Source organism: Lagenorhynchus albirostris, chromosome 7 (genome assembly GCF_949774975.1).
Source record: "Lagenorhynchus albirostris chromosome 7, mLagAlb1.1, whole genome shotgun sequence".
Lineage (NCBI taxonomy): Eukaryota > Metazoa > Chordata > Mammalia > Artiodactyla > Delphinidae > Lagenorhynchus > Lagenorhynchus albirostris.
In genome coordinates this window covers 64,953,905-64,974,732 of record NC_083101.1, presented here as the reverse complement: position 1 = coordinate 64,974,732, position 20,828 = coordinate 64,953,905, and the positions used below count along the sequence as shown (strand labels likewise).

Below are 20,828 nucleotides of genomic sequence, written 5' to 3'. Positions count from 1 at the left end.
TATCACCTCACACCTGTTATGATGGCTATCATCAAGAAGACAAGAGACAACAGGTGCTGGCGAGGCTGTGGTGAAAAAGAAACCCTTATACAATATTGGGGAGAATGTAAATTAGTCCAACCACTCAGGAAAACAATATGAAAGTTCCTCCAAAAATTAAAAATAGACCTACCATACGATCCAGGAGTTCTACTTCTCAAAATATACCCAAAGGAAATAAAAACAGTAATTCAATGAGATATATACACTCCCATGTTTACTACACCACTAGTCACAATAGCCAAAATATGGAAACAACCCAAATGCCCATCAACAAATAAATGGGTAAAAAACATGTACATTACAATGTAATATTTTTCACCCATGAAAAAGGAGTACATCCTGCCATTTGTGACAACATGAATGAACTTTGAACACACTACATTAAGCAATATAAGCCAGACAGAGAAAGACAAGTACCGTATGATAGCACTGCTGTGCAAAATCTAAAAAACCAAACAGGTTAAATGTACAAAGTTGTAACAACTACTAAAATAAACATAGAGATCTCATAGACAATAAGATTGTACTATAAGTATGTGATATAATAAATATCATTACAATGGCAACCATATTACAATATGTTAATGTATCAAAGTTATACAATGTATATGTTAAATTTACACATTATGTGTCAAATTTATACAATTAAAAAAATAGATAGGAATTGAAGAACTTGGAAGACTCACACTACCTGATTTCACAATGTACCAAAAACCTAAAGAAATCAAATCAGGGTGGTACTGAAAAAAGAACAGACACATAAATAAATGAAATAGATGAGAAAGTCTAAAAATAGACACACAAATACAATCAATTGATTCCCGAGAAAGGTGCAAAGGCAATTCAATAGATAAAGGATAGTCTTTAAACAAATAGTACTGGAACATGGACATCCACGTGCAAAAAAAAGGACACTAACCCACACCTCACACCTTTATAAAAATTAACTCAAAATGGATCATAGATCTATATGTAAAACCTAAAATTATACAACATCTAGAAGAAAACATAGGAAGAAATCCTGGTGATGCTGCACTAGGGAAAGAGTTCTTAGATACAATAATAAAAGCACAATACACAAAAGAAAAAAACTGATAAACTGAACTTCATAAAAATTTAAAATGTTTGCTCTGCAAAAGTACTTTTAGGAGAATGGGAAAGAATACTTGCAAATCACATATCTGACAAATGACTTGTATCAGAATATATAAACACCACTGGAAATTCAGCAATAAGAAAACAAACAACCTAATTACAAAGCGGGCAAAAGATATGAACATATAACTCACCAAAGAAGATATACAGATGGCAAAAAAGCATATGAAAAAATGCTCAACATTATTATTCATCAGGGAAAATGTAAATTAAAACCATAATGACATACCATTACACCCCTATCAGAATGGCTAAAAAGAAAAAGAAAAAATGATGAAACCACATGCTGGCACAGATGCAGAGCAATGAGAACTCTCTTACATTGTTAGTGAGAAGGCAAAACGGTACAGTCACTTGGGAACAATTTGATAGTTTCATATAAAGTTAAATATATACTTACCATGTAACCCAGAAATCAGACTCCTAAGTATTCACCCAAGAAAAATTAAAACTTATGATCACACAAAAACCTATCCATGAATGTTTAAAGCATCTTTAATCATAATTGTAAAATTAAAACAACCCAAAGTCCCATCTGCAAGTATGTGGATAAACAAACAGTGCTACATCCATACAATGGAATATTACTCAGCAGTAAAAATGAGTGAGCAACTGATACAAGCAATGATGTGAATAATTTCCAAACATATTTTGTTGAGTGAAGTAAGACCTAAAATGCTACATACTGTATGATTCCATTTATATGACATTCTGGAAAAGGCAAAACTGTAGGGATGCAACAAACCTGCAGTTCCATATTCAGTTGTTTTTTCACAAAGGGACCAGGGCTACTAAATGAGGTGTGGGAACAACAAATGCAGGGAGAAAATGAACCTCAGCCTCCATCTAACATCATACACAAAAATTAATCTGAGATGGCTCACAGACCTAGACATAAAAGTTAAAACTGGGCTTCCCTGGTGGCGCAGTGGTTAAGAGTCCGCCTGCCGATGCAGGGGCACAGGTTCGTGCCCTGGTCTGGGAAGATTCCACATGCCACGGAGCAGCTAGGCCCATGAGCCATGGCCGCTGAGCCTGTGCGTCCGGAGCCTGTGCTCCGCAACGCGAGAGGCCACAACAGTGAGAGGCCCACGTACCGCAAAAAAAAGAAAAAAAAAAAGTTAAAACTACAAAACCTTTACAAGAAATGATACATTATCTTCACAACCTTGGGGTATAGAAAAATTGCTTACCACATAAGAATAAAATACTCAAAAGAGTAAAAGATGTATAAGTTGAACTTCGCCAAAATTTTAAAACTTGTGATCATCAAAAGAAACATTAAAAAATGAAAAGAAAAGTGAGATATTGAAAAAAAATTTGTGATACTTATGTATGACAAAGAATTTACTATATCCAGAATTTATAAAGAAATTTTACAAATCAACAAAAACACAAACAACCCAATTTTTTTCATGTACAAACACCTGAAGAGACATTTCACGAAAGAAGATATATAAATGGCAATAAGAACATGAAAAGTGCTCAACATCATTAATCACCAAGAAAATGTGAATTAAAACCACCATGAAATCCCATTTTCAAACAACTAGAATGGCTAAAATTTAAAAAATTGACAATGCCAAATTTTGCAGAGGATGTAGAACAATGAAAACTCTCATAAACTGATGGTAGAAATATAAAACGATAGAACCATTTTGGAAAAAAGTTTGATAGTTTTTAATAAATATATACCTATCTTATGACCTAGCAACTACACTCTTAACTTAAAAAAAAAGAAAAAATATGTCAATAAAATACTTATACAATGTTTGTAGCAATTTTATTTACAATAGCCAAAAACTGGAAGAAAGACAAGTATCCATCAATTCACAATTTATCAAATTGTGGTATAATTATAAAATGGAATACTACTCAACTATAAAAAAGAATGAACTACTGATAAACACAACAACAGGATGAATATCAAAAAACATGCTGAGTGAAATAAGCCAACCACCAAAGACTACATACTGAATGATTCCATTGAGATGAAATTCTAGAACAAATGACAGTAATCTATGATGACAGGTATGAGAACAATGGTTGCCTATGGGGAGTGGAAACTGACTGGAAGAGGTCACAAAAGAACTTTCTGAGGTAATCAAAATCTTTAAGTCTTCAATGGGGTGATGGGTAGATGGGTGCTTACATTGATCAATCATCGACTGGTACACTTAAGATCTGTTCATTTCACTGCATGTCAATGTTACCTCTAAAAAAACTATTTAGGTCTTTTACTATAGTGGTAGAAAGTGCAGAACATATCACATGGCACCGTGCATGTAGTGAACAAAAGGCCACTTTTAGAGAATGTATGAATTCATTCAAATTCATAAAGAAATGCTTAATTTCATATAGGGTCCAAATGCTTGGGAAAACAGAATGGTCTTATTTTAAGCAATCTGAAACTGTTGGCTACTTTTTAAAATTTGGTTTCTGGAGAAATAAGGAGATTAGTTCAAGATGGCGGAGTAGAAGGACGCGCTCTCACTCCCTCTTGCAAGAGCACCAGAATCTCAACTAACTGCTGAACAGTCATCAACAGGAAGACACTGGAACTCACCAAAAAAGATACCCCACATCCAAAGACAAAGGAAAAGCCACAATGAAATGGTAGGAGGGGCGCAATCACAATAAAATCGAATCCCATAACTGCTGGGTGGGTGACTCACAAACTGGAGAACACTTACACCACAGAAGTCCACCCACTGGTGTGAAGGTTCTGAGCCCCACGTTAGGCTTCCCAACCTGGGGGCCTGGCAAGGGAAGGAGGAATTCCTAGAGAATCATACTTTGAAGGCTAACAGGATTTGATTGCAGGACTTCGACAGCACTGGGGGAAACAGAGACTCCACTCTTGGAGGGCACACACAAAGTAGTGTGCACATAGGGTCCCAGGGGAAGGAGCAGTGACCCCAGAGGAGCCTGAATCAGACCTATCTTCTAGAGTTGGAGGGTCTCCTGCAGAGGTGGGGGGTGGTTGTGTCTCACAGTGAGGACAAGGACACTGGAAGCAGAAATTCTGTGAAGTACTCCTTGACGTGAGTTCTCCCAGAGTCCACCATTAGCCCCACCAAGGCGCCTGCGGGACTCAGGCCAAACAATCAACAGGGAGGGAACTCAGCCCCACCCATCAGCAGACAAGCAGATTAAAGTTTCACTGAGCTCTGCCCACCAGAGCAAAACCCAGCTCTACCTAACACCAGTCCCAAGAGGTTGCACAATCCTCTTAGATAGCCTCATCCACCAGACGGCAGAAAGCAGAAGCATGAAGAACTACAATCCTGCAGCCTGTGGAACAAAAACCACATTCACAGATAGATAGACAAAATAAAAAGGCAGAGGACTATGTACCAGATGAAGGAACAAGATAAAACCCCAGAAAAGCAACTAAATGAAGTAGAGATAGGCAACTTTCCGGAAAAAGAATTCAAAATAATGATAGTGAAGATGATCCAGGACTTCAGAAAAAGAATGGAGACAAAGTTCAAGAAGATGCAAAAACTGTTTAACAAAGACCTGGAAGAATTAAAGGACAAACACCTAGAAGAATTAAAGAACAAACAAACAGAGGTGAACAATACAATTACTGAAATGAAAAACACACTAGAAGGAATCAATAGCAGAATAACTGAGGCAGAAGAATGGATAAGTCACCTGGAGGACAAAACGGTGGAATTCACTGCTGCAAAGCAGAATAAAGAAAAAAGAATGAAAAGAAATGAAGACAGCCTAAGACACCCCTGGGACAACATTAAATTAAGAGACCTCTGCACCAACAATCAAATCACAGGGGTCCCAGAAGAAGAAGAAAAAAAGAAAGGGTCTGAGAAAATATTTGAAGAGATTATAGTTGAAAACTTCCCTAACATGGGAAAGGAAATAGTCAATCAAGTCCAGGAAGCATGGAGAGTCCCAGGCAGGATACACCCAAGGAGAAACATGCTGAGACACATAGCAATCTCACTGACAAAAATTAAAGACAAAGGAAAATTATTAAAAGCAACAAGGGAAAAACAACAAATAACATACAAGGGAATTCCCACAAAGTTAACAGCTGATTTCTCAGCAGAAACTCTACAAGCCAGAAGGGAGTGGCATGATATATTTAAAGTGATGAAAGGGAAGAACCTACAACCAAGATTACTCTACCTGGCAAGGATTGCATTCAGATTCAACGGAGAAATCAAAAGCTTTATAGACAAGCAAAAGCTAAGAAAATTCAGCACCACCAAACAAGCTCTAAAGCAAATGCTAAAGGAACTTCTCTAAGTGGGAAACACAAGAGGAGAAAAGCACCTAAAAAAACAAACCCAAAACAATTAAGAAAATGGTAATAGGAACATACATACCAATAATTACTGTAAATGTGAATGGATTAAATACACCAATCAAAAGACAAGGCTCACTGAATGGATACAAAAACAAGACCCATATATATGCTGTCTACAAGGGACCCACTTCAGACCTAGGGACACATACAGACTGAAAGTGAGGGGATGGAAAAAGATATTCAATGCAAATGGAAATCAAAAGAAAGCTGGAGTAGCAATACTCATACCAGATAAAATAGATTTTAAAATAAAGAATGTTACAAGAGACAAGGAAGGACACTACATGATGATCAGGGGCTCAAGCCAAGAAGATATATCAATTATAAATATATACGCACCCAACATAGGAGCACCTCAATACATAAGGCAAACGCTAACAGCTATAAAAGAGGATATCAACAGGAACAAAATAATAGTGGGGGACTTTAGACCTCAATTACACCAATGGACAGATCATCCAGACAGAAAATAAATAAGGAAACACAAGCTTTAAATGACACAATAGACCAGATAGATTTAATTGATATTTATAAGACATTCCACCCAAAAGTGGCACAATACACTTTCTTCTCAAGTGCACATGGAACATTCTCCAGGACAGATCACAACTTGGGTCACAAAAAAACCCTCGGTAAATTTAAGAAAATGGAAATCATATGAAGCATCTTTTCTGAACACAATGCTATAAGATTATTAATTACAGGGAAAAAAACGTAAAAAACACAAACACATGGAAGGTAAACAACCAAGAGATCACTGAATAAATCAAAGAGGAAATCAAAAAATACCTAGAGGGCTTCCCTGGTGGCGCAGTGGTTGAGAGTCTGCCTGCCAATGCAGGGGACGTGGGTTCGTGCCCCGGTCTGGGAGGATCCCATATGCCGCGGAGCGGCTGGGTCCGTGAGCCATGACTGCTGAGCCTGCACATCTGGAGCCTGTGCTCCGCGACAGGAGAAGCCACAGCAGTGAGAGGTCCGCGTACCGCAAAAAAAAAAAAAAAAAACCTAGAGACAAATGACAATGAAAACATGACAATCCAAAACCTATGGGATGCAGCAAAAGCAGTTCTAAGTGGGAAGTTTATAGCAATACATTCCTTCCTCAAGAAACAAGAAAAATCTCAAATAAATAATCTAACTTTACACCCAAAGTAACTAAAGAAAGAAGAACAAACAAAACCCAAAGTTAGCAGAAGGAAAGAAATCATAAAGATCAGAGCAGAAATAAATGAAATAGAAACAAAGAAAACAATAGCAGAGATCAATAAAACTAAAAGCTGGTTCTTGGAGAAGATAAACGAAATTGATAAACCATTGGCCAGACTCATCAAGAAAAAGAGGGAGAGGACTCAAATCAATAAAATGAGAAATGAAAAAGAAGTTACAACAGACAGTGCAGAAATACAAAGCATCCTAAGAGACTACTACAAGCAACTCTATGCCAGTAAAATGTACAACCTGGAAGAAATGAACAAATTCTTGGAAAGGTATCACCTTCCAAGACTGAACCAGGAAGAAATAGAAAATATGAACACACCAATCACAAGTAATGAAATTGAAACTGTGATTAAAAATCCAGGACCAGATGGCGTCACAGGTGAATTCTATCAAACATTTAGAGAAGAGCTAACACCTGTCCTTCTCAAACTCTTCCAAATAATTGCAGAGGAAGGAACACTCACAAACTCATTCTATGAGGCCACCATAACCCTGATACCAAAACTAGACAAAGATGTCACAACATAAGAAAATTACAGACCAATATCACTGATGAATATAGATGCAAAAATTCTCAACAAAATACTAGCAAACAGAATCCAACAACACATTAAAAGGATCATACACCATGATCAAGTGGGATTTATCCCAGGGATGCAAGTATTCTTCTATATACTCAAATCAATCAAAGTGGTAAACCATATTAACAAATTGAAGAATAAAAACCATATGATCATCTCAATAGATGCAGAAAAAGCTTTTGAAAAAATTCAACACCGATTTATAATAAAAACTTTCTGGAAAGTGTGCATAGAGGGAACTTACCTCAACATAATAAAGGCCATATATGACAACCCACAGCAAACATCATTCTCAATGGTGAAAAACTGAAAGCATTTCATCTAATATCAGGAAAAAGACAAGGTGGCCCACTCTCACCACTATTATTCAACATAGTTTTGGAAGTTTTAGCCACAGCATTCAGAGAAGAAAAAGAAATAAAAGGAATCTAAATCAGAAAAGTAGTAAAACTGTCACTGTTTGCAGATGACATGATCCTATACATAGAGAACCCTAAAGATGCCACCAGAAAACTACTAAAACTAATCAATGAATTTGGTAAGATTCCAGGATACAAATTTAATGCACAGAAATCTCTTGCCTTCCTATACACTAACAACAAAAGATCAGAAAGAGAAATTAAAGAAACACTCCCATTCACCATTGCAACAAAAGAATAAAATACCTAGGAATAAACCTACCTAAAGAGGTAAAAGACCTGTACTCAGAAAACTATAAGACACTGATGAAAGAAATCAAAGATGACACAATCAGATGGAGAGATATACCATGTTCTTGGATTGGAAGAATCAACACTGTGAAAATGACTATACTAACCAAAGCTATCTACAGATTCAAAGCAATCCCTATCAAATTACCAATGGCATTTTTTACAGAACTAGAACAAAAAACCTTCAAATTTGTATGGAGACTGAAAAGACCCCGAATAGCCAAAGCAGTCTTGAGGGAAAAAAACGGAGCTGGAGTAATCAGAATCCCTGACTTCAGACTATACTACAAAGCTACAGTCATGAAGACAATATAGTACTGGCACAAAAACAGAAATATAGATCAATGGAACAGGATAGAAAGCTCAGAGATAAACCCACACACCTATGGTCAATTAATCTATGACAAAGGAGGCAAAGGTATACAATGGAGAAAAGATAGCCTCTTCAATAAGTGATGCTGGGAAAACTGGACAGCTACATGTAAAAGAATAAAATTAGAACACTCCCTAACACCATACACAAAAATAAACTCAAAATGGATTAGAGACCTAAATATAAGCCCGGACACTATGAAACTCTTAGAGGAAAATATAGGAAGAACACTGTTTCACATAAATCACAGCAAGACCTTTTTTGACCCACCTTCTAGAAGTAAAAACAAAAATAAACAAATGGGACCTAATGAAACTTAACGAGCTTTTGCACAGCAAAGGAAATGATAAACAAGACGAAAAGACAACCCTCAGAATGGGAGAAAATATTTGCAAACGAGTCAACAAAGGATTAATCTCCAAAATATATAAACACCTCATGCAGCTCAATATTAAAAGAACAAACAACCCCATTAAAAAATAGGCAGGAGACCTATATAGACATTTCTCCAAAGAAGACAGACAGATGGCAAGAAGCACATGAAAAGCTGCTCAACAACACTAATCACTAGAGAAATGCAAATCAAAACTACAGTGAGGTATCACCTCACACCAGTTAGAATGGCCATCATCAAAAAATCTACAAACAATAAATGCTGGAGAGGGTGTGGTGAAAAGGGAACCCTCCTGCCCTGTTAGTGGGAATGTAAATTGATACAGCCACTATGAAGAACAGTATGGAGGTTCCTTAAAAAACTAAAAATAGAATTACCATATGACCCAGCAATCCCACTACTGGGCGTATACCCTGAGAAAACCATAATTCAAAAAGACACATGCAGGGCTTCCCTGGTGGTGCAGCGGTTGAGAGTCCGTCTGCCGATGCAGGGGACACGGGTTTGTGTCCCGGTCCGGGAAGATCCCACGTGCCGCAGAGTGGCTGGGCCCATGAGCCATGGCCACTGAGCCTGCGTGTCCGGAGCCCGTGCTCTGCAACGGGAGAGGCCACAGCAGTGAGGGGCCCGCGTACCGCAAAAAAACAAACAAACAAAAAGAAAAAAAAAGACACATGCACCTCAGTGTTCATTGCAGCACTATTTACAATAGCCAGGTCATGGAAGCAACCTAAATGACATCAACAGACAAATGGATAAAGAAGATGTGGTACATGTATACAATGGAATATTACTCAGCCATAAAAATGGAACAAAATTGGGTCATTTGCGGAGACGTGGATGGACCTAGAGACTGTCATACAGAGTGAAGTAAGTCAGAAAGAGAAAAACAAATATTGTATATTAACGCATATATGTGGAATCTAGAAAAATGGCAAAGATGAACCGGTTTGCAAAGCAGAAATAGAGACACAGATGCAGAGAACAAATGTACAGACACCAAAGGGGTAAAGTGGGTGGTGGGGAGGCATGATGGTGGTGGATGAATTGGGAGATTGGGATTGACATGTATATACTAATATGTATAAAAAAGATAACCAATAAGAACCTGCTGTATAAAAAATAAATAAAATTCAAAAGAAAAAGAAAAAGGAAAAAAAATTTAAAGTGAATGACAAAATAAATAAATAAATAAAAATAAAGCAAAATAAGATGCGGTTTCCTTTTTTAATTAGACTTGCCAAGATAAGCATGAGTGGATCAAATAAAGAATATATATACCGAATGAAGGATGGGAAAAATATACAGCCTTCTGGTTTCTAAGTATCTTATCTTGAGAACAAGTGACCTATTATTAAATTCAATACACAAAAAAGTACACACTATCTTTGTTATTCCTCATTGTGCAGGGATGACAGTTAACCATATAAATTATGTTGACAATATTTTGTACTGGAAAAAAATATGGTTCTGTTAAGTACCCATAATTTCTGTTCTCAATCGAATTCAACATAGAAGACATATTATATCTCACAGACAATAGTTTGCTATAGGGTCTACAACTACAACTCTAGTCCTTCAACAATGTTAGGAGGTATGACAAATTTCAACCCCACATGAATTAAAATCATGGTTCACATAGAAACCCCCACGAATGGAATAACCTGGATCAAAGGATATCTACACTAAAACAGACAATATTTTACCCAAGTTTCTTAACCTTTATTTCTAAAATAAGGGAAATAGGGGCTTCCCTGGTAGCGCAGTGGTTGAGAGTCCGCCTGCCGATGCAGGGGACACGGGTTTGTGCCCCGGTCCGGGAAGATCCCACATGCCGCGGAGCCGCTGGGCCCGTGAGCCATGGCCGCTGAGCCTGCGCGTCCGGAGCCTGTGCTCCGCAACGGGAGAGGCCACGGCAGTGAGAGGCCCGCGTACCGCAAAAAATAATAATAATAAAATAAAATAAGGGAAATACAATTTTAGTATTTAATTGATCCACATATTCTAGGATGTTTTAACCAGAAACCCATCTACTTCCAAACTTAAATAAAAGACAATCCGTAATACGCCAGAGTGCACACAGGCCCATTTGTGTGTGTGTGTGTTTGCATGATCACATGTATGTGTACCTAACAAGCAAGTTCTGTGTGGTTCTCCAAAGTTGTAACTGACTTGCCATGGGTACTGAAAGAAAACACTCGTAAGTAAAAGACTGAGCATTCCATTTTAAAGCTCTTTGTGGAAGTAGCATACCTGTGCCCTCTTCTGTACCTCCACGAGGAGGTCGGAGTACTGCAGCTCCAGTTCCTTCTTTTGCTTGTGCCAGCAGCTCTCCTGGGCTTTGATCTGCTCTGCCACTTTGTTAAAGGTGTCTTCCTGGGTTTGCTGAAGCTCTCTCATCGTATCAGACTTGTTTTTACAGATATACTCTAGATGACTTATCTAAATGGGGAAATGCAACAAATAAGATAGGCTCACAAACAAGTCCTTTGTATCATCTCCCCCAAAAGCTATTCCAGAATTTTCTACTACATTTTATTCCTTAAGATCATATAAAAATTTTAAGTTAAAATGAAAAAAAAATTAAGAAACAGGAATTAGTAGAACAAAATTATATTTTAGCAGAAAATGTGTGAATTGCATGTATAGATGACATCTATTCTTTTTCTCTAATAAAGTTACTTATTCTATAATCAATTTTACTGAGAAAATTAAGAAGAATATTTTAACCTCTAGAAGCAAAGCTCAAACTGTTCAGATACCTCAATGGGAAAGAAGTATTTAAATGAGATTTACAAATCTACAAACATTTTACATATAACAAAGAAGAATGTTCCGACCATTTTTTATTTCACATTCAAAACACTGGAGAGAAAATCCTCATCATCTAATGTGTATGACAATTAATGATGTTTGAAACTAGGAAAAACTATTGAAACACAATACCATCTCAGAGGATTAAAACATGTACTCATTTTCATTATCAGTACTTTTCAAATCCGTTATACACAGAGTCACAATCAAGAACAGCATCTCCACTTCTCACAATTTATTCCCTCATTTCCTCAATCCTACTTCTCAGTGCCTATGATTGTTCGCCAATCAGACCAAGACAAAATGCTCTTACTCTAAAACTGGACCGAGATGCTGATTACTTCAACAGAAGTAATGAAAAAAAAAACTTAGGGAACAGTTTTTCTCTCTGTGTCCCTTAAGAGCAAATGTCACTGCAACTAAGATCTGGAAACTAGATCACATAAATATAGTTCTGACTAGTTCAATAGACCTGGGATAAGAATCAATACCTTAAATGGAGGAATACATTGGACTGCTAAGCCACTTTCATTTTCAAAAACCAAAACGAGGTTTTTAAATTTTTTTTTGGAAAGACTGAATTCCTAGGTTTGTGAATGATAAAGGCACCATAATAGTCTACTGTTTTCTCCTACAATATATCCTTCTTACATTCTAAAGCACTGAATGGGTTTTGCAATATACAGTTTGTTATATTACAAGAAATATCATAAACATAAGTTTTAAATTTTAAGTGCTTTTAAAGTAACACCTCATTATTTCCTGAGCAAAGAATTTTAAGATCATGTTTTGAATAACTGTATCTTGTTTCTATTTTATGCTAACATAAAGTGTTGGTTTATTAATGTAAATGACTAAGTTCTTTGAATTGCTTCATCAGTAAGATTAATTTATTTTCTTTTAATTAGGTCCCTGTGGCTAACACTGGCTAGCAGTATTAGCATGTCCTGAACAGAAAGTGGAGCTCAGAGACTTCATACAGACTTCAGTCACATTTACATGCCCATAGCAATGGCATCAAACTGAGTTGTAGACAAGCCATAATTAATGGTATTGAATTATTAACACCCAAATTCTTTTTGAAATAAGATGAATGTCAGCCCCTCTTAATGATACTGTGATGTGGACAAATGTCACTGAATTTAATAGAGGTATCTGGTGCCTGAGGACAGTTACCTTCTCATTAGCCCTGTTGAGGTCTACGATCAGGGCATCAACATTCTCCTGCAAAACTGCACAAAGCTCAGACCAAGAGAATTTATCCAGCATGCCTTCTGGTTGTTTTATGAGCACAGAGCCTGCTATCAAGTGCTGATACAAGGTATGAAGGAAGGTTAGCTTCTCCTACAAGAAAAAAAGAAATTAAATCCAGTATATAAACACCGTAAGAAGTAAAACACATAAGATACATGGTGAAGAATTTATTTCAAAAATCCTGGAAAGAAAGAAAAAAAAAAAAATCCTGGAAAGAAATGAAGATACTCAAGTATCAGAATATTGCCATTTTGGTGACTTTTTTTACATTCAAAATTAAGCATCAGGCAGAAACTTGAAATTGCTTACATTTATTTTCAAAACCGAAATCTCAAGTCTGGAAGCCAGAAGATCCGGGTTCTGACACCAGCTCTGCTACTGCTAAGGACGTGATCTGAGTAAGTGTCTGTTCAGACCTCACCTTCCCCAGCTGTAACATGAGGTATCTGGACTAGTTGTTTCTAAGCCCTTCTAACTGGAACTTAGTATGGAAATTCTATAATTTCATATTTACATTTACCAAAAAAGATGTTATTTAAGTCAAAAAACCAATATAAAGAGAAGAGCGTTACCCAGCTCTGTTGAAGAGAAAGTTATACCAATATCTGTACTTTACATGGACACAAGTATTCAGCTTTCCTCCTCCTCCAGAGATTCCAGTTTACTTACCACTTACAGGAAATCTATCCCAAGCCCCCTAGGCAAGGCAGACAGTGATATGAAAGAGATGGAAGATGGGCTCATTTTTCTTCCCCACTTAGAAGTTCATACCGTATTTGGCACACTGGGCATTTGTAGGTGTTTAAATATTACAAAGTTAACAGTCCAAAAAATGGACATAGCTGCCCAAGATATACTTCCAAAACTGTCTATTTAAAAATATGTTTAAAAAAATCCTTTAAAATTATATTGCCATTGTCATAGTTAAACCATCCATTGTTTAATGGCCTAGAAACTCTATACTGCAAATTCAGTAAAAAGCTGATCCCATCTTGAACACACAAGGAGAGTTTACTTACTAAAATGCTAAATGGCTCTCTTTATAAGGCATTTCATCTATAAAGTCAAAGAATGGAACTCAAGACAAGGTAATTGTGAGGCTGCAAAATGAGTATTTTATGTAGATAAAATAAGTTCCCTCAAGATTTTTTAACAGATCAGCAGGAAAACTTTTAAAAGAAGAAAATTTAAGAGGAAAAAATAGGAATTCTAATCTTCCAGATAAGAAAAACTGAATGTAGTATATGTAAAGGTTTTATAGTTAGAAATTGTGGTGAAAGTTTTCCAATATATATAAAATTGTGCATCTTTAATTCTCCCTGTATGTTACCTTAGTTTTTTTTCCAAATATAACAATTTAAAAACCCAAAAATTTGAATATGTAGTTATATCCACAAACTTGAGTTAGGATATCAGAAGAGTCTTCATAAATATGCTATGTCTTTTTCTTTTTTAAGCAATTAAAGATGTCTTTTGCATTTTCAACCAAGTTGAGATGTTTAAAAATCTTATTAAATATAACTAACCAAACAGAATATTCAGGCACTAAAAATCGTTCCTCTCCACATTTTGCCAAGTGATCGAGTTCTTCCGAAAGGGTAATTCATTGTGTTGCCATCATGTCCTTTTCGCTTGGGCTGTGATGAACCGTGCATGATAATCATCCATTTGGCGTGAAAAGAGAATCTCAAGATCCAAAATCAATTCACACATGTTGAACCCAACCACAATGCTGTAGACATGCTGACTTTACAATACAGTCAGGCTTCTAGTTTCCTTTACTTTAATCATTATCTGATGTGTAGAACAATTCCAGCCCCTTCATGTGGACACAATTTAAATCCCAGACTGTAAGAAGAGTGGAAAGAATGTTTCCTTTTTACTCTCTTGGCATTCATGTTTGTATTTGTTGGAGTAATGAACTCAATATGCAGGACGACTCAGATAAACTAGTTCCACACTAGCTAGACTAGCTCTACCTCCCATGGGTAAAAGAAAATATAAGATAACAATTCTACTCACACAGGCTCATACAGTTATATAAAAGTTTGTCATAATATTTTAAGAAGCCATTAATAAATTAACACAGATAGGTAACTCTCAAGGGCATCCAAATAAACTTTTAACTTTGTGGGACTTGTATTTTTCTAAATTTTGTTTAATATCCTACAATTATAAAGAGTAAGGTGACTGTCTATTAAAGTAGATATTATTCCTGTTTTGCAAATAACAAAGATGTGGAGAGACCAAGCTATGTGGCTTGTCCATATTCACAGTTTGTAAATAAAAGTACCTCTATCCATGTCAATTCTTTCTGATTACAAAAAAGATTCTTTCCACCATGGCAGGCTACTAAACTACTGAAATAAAAAATAATTTTGTCATTGGCAAACAGGACTGTTAGGAGCATAGCTACTTGGGATAGGATGTTCTAATAGCGAAAATTACTTGTACAAATGATGAAAGGGTTCAACTACTTTATTTCTCTTGCAAAATAGGATCATACAAGAGTAATGGAATGACTGATTTTGCAGCTGGCATGAACATTTCAAAATAGCTCAGAAGAATTTTTTGAATTAAATCAAATAAGAATAAAAACAGACACTTGACAGATGTAAACTTCTAAAACTGAGATTAGTGCAAGGCCTTTCCTGAAAGTCATCTTGTCTCAGGTAATACCTCGGTATCCGTATGGGAAGTCTGGGAAAGCTTCTGCAGCTCACTTTCAGATTGGGCTGCTCGCGCCTTTTCTTTCTCCCAACAGTGCAGCACATTTTGTAGTTCCACTTTTAAAGTGCTTATTTGAGCCTCTCTGTCTGCACATTTAGTGCGTAAATGACTTAACTCTTTATTGACATCAGCCAATTTATCCTGAAGGTACTGTTGGAGACACCAAATAAAGAGATTGTATCAAGATGATAACATTTAAATATAAAATGTTAATTACTTACTCCAAAAAGCTCTTTGAGAGTTTTCCTTTCAACTCATTATAAGAATATAATTTGGTAGACCAAAAAATTTTTAAAACTTGTAAATTACATTTTAAAAATAAATCTCTTACATTTACTATAAGAACATTTACTTCCCAATGACATTCCAAATACCAATAGAAATCTCAAATATGTGACATAAAATTCTGCTGAACTATTTACTCCTTACCCTTAACAAATTCTACTCAAGTATGTCTATGACAAACGACATGAACCAACACCAAAAAATCCCAACTCTGAACGTTGGACTAGTACAATTTTGCAAAGATGTAGTACATAAGACCAGCACAGAAAATAAAATAAACTGTTGCCCTAGACCTTAGCCAGGTGTGGTCACAGCCCACTATTAGGCATGATGTACTAAAAACAATGGCTCCACCCCAAAATGATGAAAACTGACCCCAAATACTGATGTGCTATGTAAAATATGCTGAATGTGTATCTAAGGCTGGATATCAAATCTTAAATCATTTTTTGAATCTATGGTATTATAATTAAATCTGGGAAATGAATTTTTCCTTTAACCAAAATAATTTCCAATCAAGTTTTATTTTTTAATGAAAAACATTCTTCTTACTTTGACCAACAACAAAAAAAGTTTTTAATTGTATCTAAACATACTTAATCAAATATAGGAAGATACATTTTCAGATATCTCTACTTAAAAATATTCCCTAAAAAAAAAAATTCCCTAAATAATTATATTTGTTTCTTAATAAAAAAGGAAAAAGTTATTCTAAATCACAATACCTTTATATTTTTAGCATGAGACTCTACCTTCTGTTTGGTAGACTCAAGTTCATTAGATGTCTTTTCCTTAGCATGATTCATGTTGCCTAGCTGATGAAAGAAAATGTAAGTAAACTTTTAAAATATTTTTCAACGGTGGGTAACTCAAAAGCTAATCTTTAAATGTTTTTTATGCAATTACTTAAATACAAATTTTTTATAGTAATTCAGAGACTTAAAAAATTATTTCTTTTGGTTAACTATGTAATTTCTGTCCCAAGTTCACATGGCTAAAAAGAAAAGAAAGCATTCAAGCTTAAAATGTCGGTAATGTTATTGTGTTTTTACTAGATATCTGGATAAAGGATTTCATTCTTCCTGTAAACAAATACAACTTTATTCTTAAAATCCTACTGGACCAAAATGCCAGAAGCAATGGTATCTATACAGAAAGAAAAAAGGACAGACCAGAAGACTGTTCTTTCTACATCACGAGAATATTCACTGGTCTCTCAGTCCATATGACAACTTCAGGGTCGGTCACATGCTGTCCTACTGGGAAGGCTTGTGGCAGGTCATCAGTTGGTCCTGCTCCGCTTGTGATTTATTTTCTTTGACAGTTCATTCTTCTTTCTGTCAGACTGCTCTTTTTGCTTTCTTTGCAGCCACCCCTTGGTCTCCCCACTGCTGTCTCTGGCACTGGTTCACAACAAAGCGCATTACTAAGCCAAAGCCTGCTGAGTCGACTTTTCAACTGTGCTGAGGATCATGTGACATTCATCCTCCCAAATAACAATTCGCTGTGGGTAATATGTTCCTAGTTACCCTGCAGCTTCCAGACCTAGGCCTCAGAAGAGTTTCATAAACTACTAACAATACAGGCTGTCTTGTCTCACTGAGAGTTAGCAATGTTTGCTCTTTATAGAAATTTAATTATTTCAGTGGTCACTTTCTTTTATGCCTTTTGAACAATTACAATTACTGAGGGCATTAAGAAGACTCACTTTTCCTTCTTTATTCACCTTAGCAAACTAAAGTAAAATATGCCTCTTCTTATGGGCAATATAAGGGTTTCAAGGCCTTTGTATTACATAAAATAAACAGATAAACAGAGGGATAAACACTAAATTCCATGCTATGTGGATTGTCTTTGGTTGGAACAATTGTTTGTTGCTTTGCTAACTAATTGTGTTTAATGTAGTTACTTCATATTCTCTAATTTAACAAGATGTAACTAAATAAACTCTTCAATTTTTAAAGCACAAATTCATAAAACATTTTAATACCCAAGAAAATTATCAACCCACAAGTTAAACAATACAAAAGAGAAGATAAATAAAAGCATGAGCTTTTTCAATCAGGAAACTAAAAACCTCCAAGCTACATCAAACAGATATTTGTTTTTAAAACCTTCTAATGCTTTACTCCCTTTAGAGAATGCACACTAATTTCTTTTTTATTGACTTCTACAATTTGTAGAACTCCTAAGCCAAAATACTGGCAAACCCTGAATTTCCAGTACCTATTCCAAATTTCATAAAAACACATTAACATTTAAATATAACATATATTAACTAAGTGAGTTGCATAGCTCTTTTGTTAAATTAAAATAGATAAATTATGAAGACCAAGAAGTGACAGTCTTTATAACTTTGAAAATAGTAGTGTGACAGAAGAGAGACTGAGACCTGACTTTAGGACACATTTAAAGAAAGAACAGTGACAGACAACTTGTTATTTTTTGTATCTGTGAAGCTGTCAAATCAACATTCCCAATACTTTTGACCTCTGTAACAAGCAAGTAATACGTACTGCTGCAGGCCGAAGGCTATGTGTGTGGAGCCAAACAGTGCAAGTGTTACCTCATTAGATGCATCTTCCAGCTTGTTCTGGTAATCTGTCAAGGTACGCCTCAAACTCTCAAGGACAACAGAGAAGCTGGGAGGTTTATCTTTATCCCTGTGGATGCCTAGAGAAAAATACAGGATGAAAATATACCGTTAAAGTCGCAAAGAGACAAAAGCTAAGCAAACAGTAACAGAGATATTACAATTAGATATAACTGAAAAGACATCATGATATACCGAGTAGAATCTTATTCTCCTAAGTATACTGCTGTATAGCCTAGTATTAATAGCTTTTCTAAACAAGTGATCAAATTAAGTTCATAATATATCAAGTCCAAATTTATGGCTACTTTGTACCTTACTATGCCCACCTTGTAGTTAGTAGTAAAGCTCTTTTTTTTTTTTCCTATTTCCAAGGTAACTAAAGTATTTGTACACACCTGTTATCCAACAATTAAATAAACAGTCTATACTAAACACTGTTTGGAGGAGTTACATACATTTACTTTGGTCCTTGTGTTTCTGATCAGTCAGGCCTATTTTTCTTAAACAATTTCTGAACACAAGAGCACATAATTTTCTGTTATGCTTGGAAATAATGTTCTTCAATCCTTAAAATTCTCAAGTTACAATTTGAAATAAATAATAAAAATACTATTATCAAAAAAAAAATACTATTATCTACATAGGCCACATCATGTTTCAATTAAAACCCCTAAAACTGATACTCATTGTAAAAATATGAGTATTTCCATATTATGTCCTCAAACCATTTTAATTTAGGGAGGCCATAAGTTAGGTGAGCTAATCAAGATCACATGGTCAAATGTAGTTTATTTTAAAAATTTTTTTTAAAGATTTATTATTTATTTATTTATTTTATTCATTTTTGGCTGCATCGGGTCTTAGTTGCAGCATGCAGGATATTTGTTAAGGAACGCGGGCTCTTCATGGTGGTGCATGGGCTTCTCTCTAGTTGTGGCGTGTGGGTTTTCTCTTCTCTAGTTGTGGCGCACAGGCTCCAGGGCACGTGGGCTCTGTAGTTTGCAGCATTAGGGCTCTAGTTGAGGCGTGCGAGCTCAGTAGTTGTGCACATGGGCTTAGCTGCCCCTCAGCATGTGGGATCTTAGTTGCCTGACCAGGGATCAAACCCCGGTCCCCTGCACTGTAAAGTGGATTCTTTACCACTGGACCACCAGGGAAGTCCCTCAGATGTAGTTTAAAATAGTAATCCAAAATAATCAAAAGTTTAGTTTCAAAAACCACTTTGAACTGATTGCTTATTGTACTACTTATTAACTGTTAAAAATTAAATAGCAAATTTTAAAACATATTTACTAAAATTACTTTTATTTTCCTATATTTTCTCCCTATCATATTTTACAATCTAAATATTAATATCGATAAGAAGCATTCGCAATACCTTTTTTATTATTCATTGATTCATCCATTCAACTAATTTAATGCATTCCTACTATGTATTAATCCTAGGCATTAAGCACATGGAGGTAGATAAGAATGGTGTAGTCTCTATTCTCATAGAATTTACAGTCTAAAAAGAGGAGGTAAGTTTGTAAACAAATAATTACATAAGATCATTCATCCATTCTTCAAGTACTCAGTTGCTGGAACTTTGGGGAGAGGAGGGACAAAGGCAGTAATACAGGAAAGAAAGAATGAATAAAGGGGAAAAAAATGTTTGGTTAATAACAGAACAACTTTATTCATATCAGAGTATTAGTGATAATTATTATTTTAATTTTGGACAAAATGTTATTAATAAACTTATTACATTCACCAAAGTATAATTTAAACACTATCTTAAGTATGGATACACCTTAGATTTTCTTAAACAGAAGAAGAATAATTAACTTAAAAACCGAAAGTAGGGCTTCCCTGGTGGCTCAGTGGTTGAGAGTCCGCCTGCCGACGCAAGGAACGCAGGTTCGTGCCCTGGTCCGGGAAGATCCCACATGCTGCGGAGCGGCTAAGCCCATGAGCCATGGCCGCTGAGCCTGCGTGTCTGGAGCCTGCGCTCCGCAACGGGAGAGGCCACAACAGTGAGAGGCCCACGTACCGCAAAAAAAAAAAACCAAAAGTAATATGGAAACAACATATATCCCAATTGGGGGGAGGGGGGCGGGCAGGAAAGCCAGCGCTCTCAGCCATGAAAATGAAGAAGACAACACTCTTCGTAATGACTGTGAGTTGGAGAGAGAACTCATTAAAATTTTTATTAAAGGTCTTACCAAATATATTTTTAAAATATTGCTCTCTTGCACAAGATAAAAAAAGTGTAATGTATAATTCTTTTCTTCTGCTACTACACAAGTAGGTCATGAATAAATCATTCGAGGACACCCAGGAAATCTTAGCTTATACAAT

General features: G+C 35.9%; 1 protein-coding gene across 1 annotated transcript in view; it reads right to left on the bottom strand.

Moving 5' to 3' along the window:
- The window catches only part of CCDC171 (coiled-coil domain containing 171), a 358,774-nt gene that overhangs the window by 207,894 nt on the left and 130,052 nt on the right, over positions 1-20,828 (bottom strand). Inside the window, exons 14-18 of the mRNA XM_060155104.1 lie at positions 18,459-18,565; positions 16,645-16,707; positions 15,557-15,757; positions 12,800-12,967; positions 11,063-11,251 (exon numbers count right to left, since the gene is read on the bottom strand). Of these exons, the coding sequence (XP_060011087.1) occupies positions 11,063-11,251; positions 12,800-12,967; positions 15,557-15,757; positions 16,645-16,707; positions 18,459-18,565 (728 nt within the window). The remainder of the gene's footprint in view (positions 1-11,062; positions 11,252-12,799; positions 12,968-15,556; positions 15,758-16,644; positions 16,708-18,458; positions 18,566-20,828) is intronic.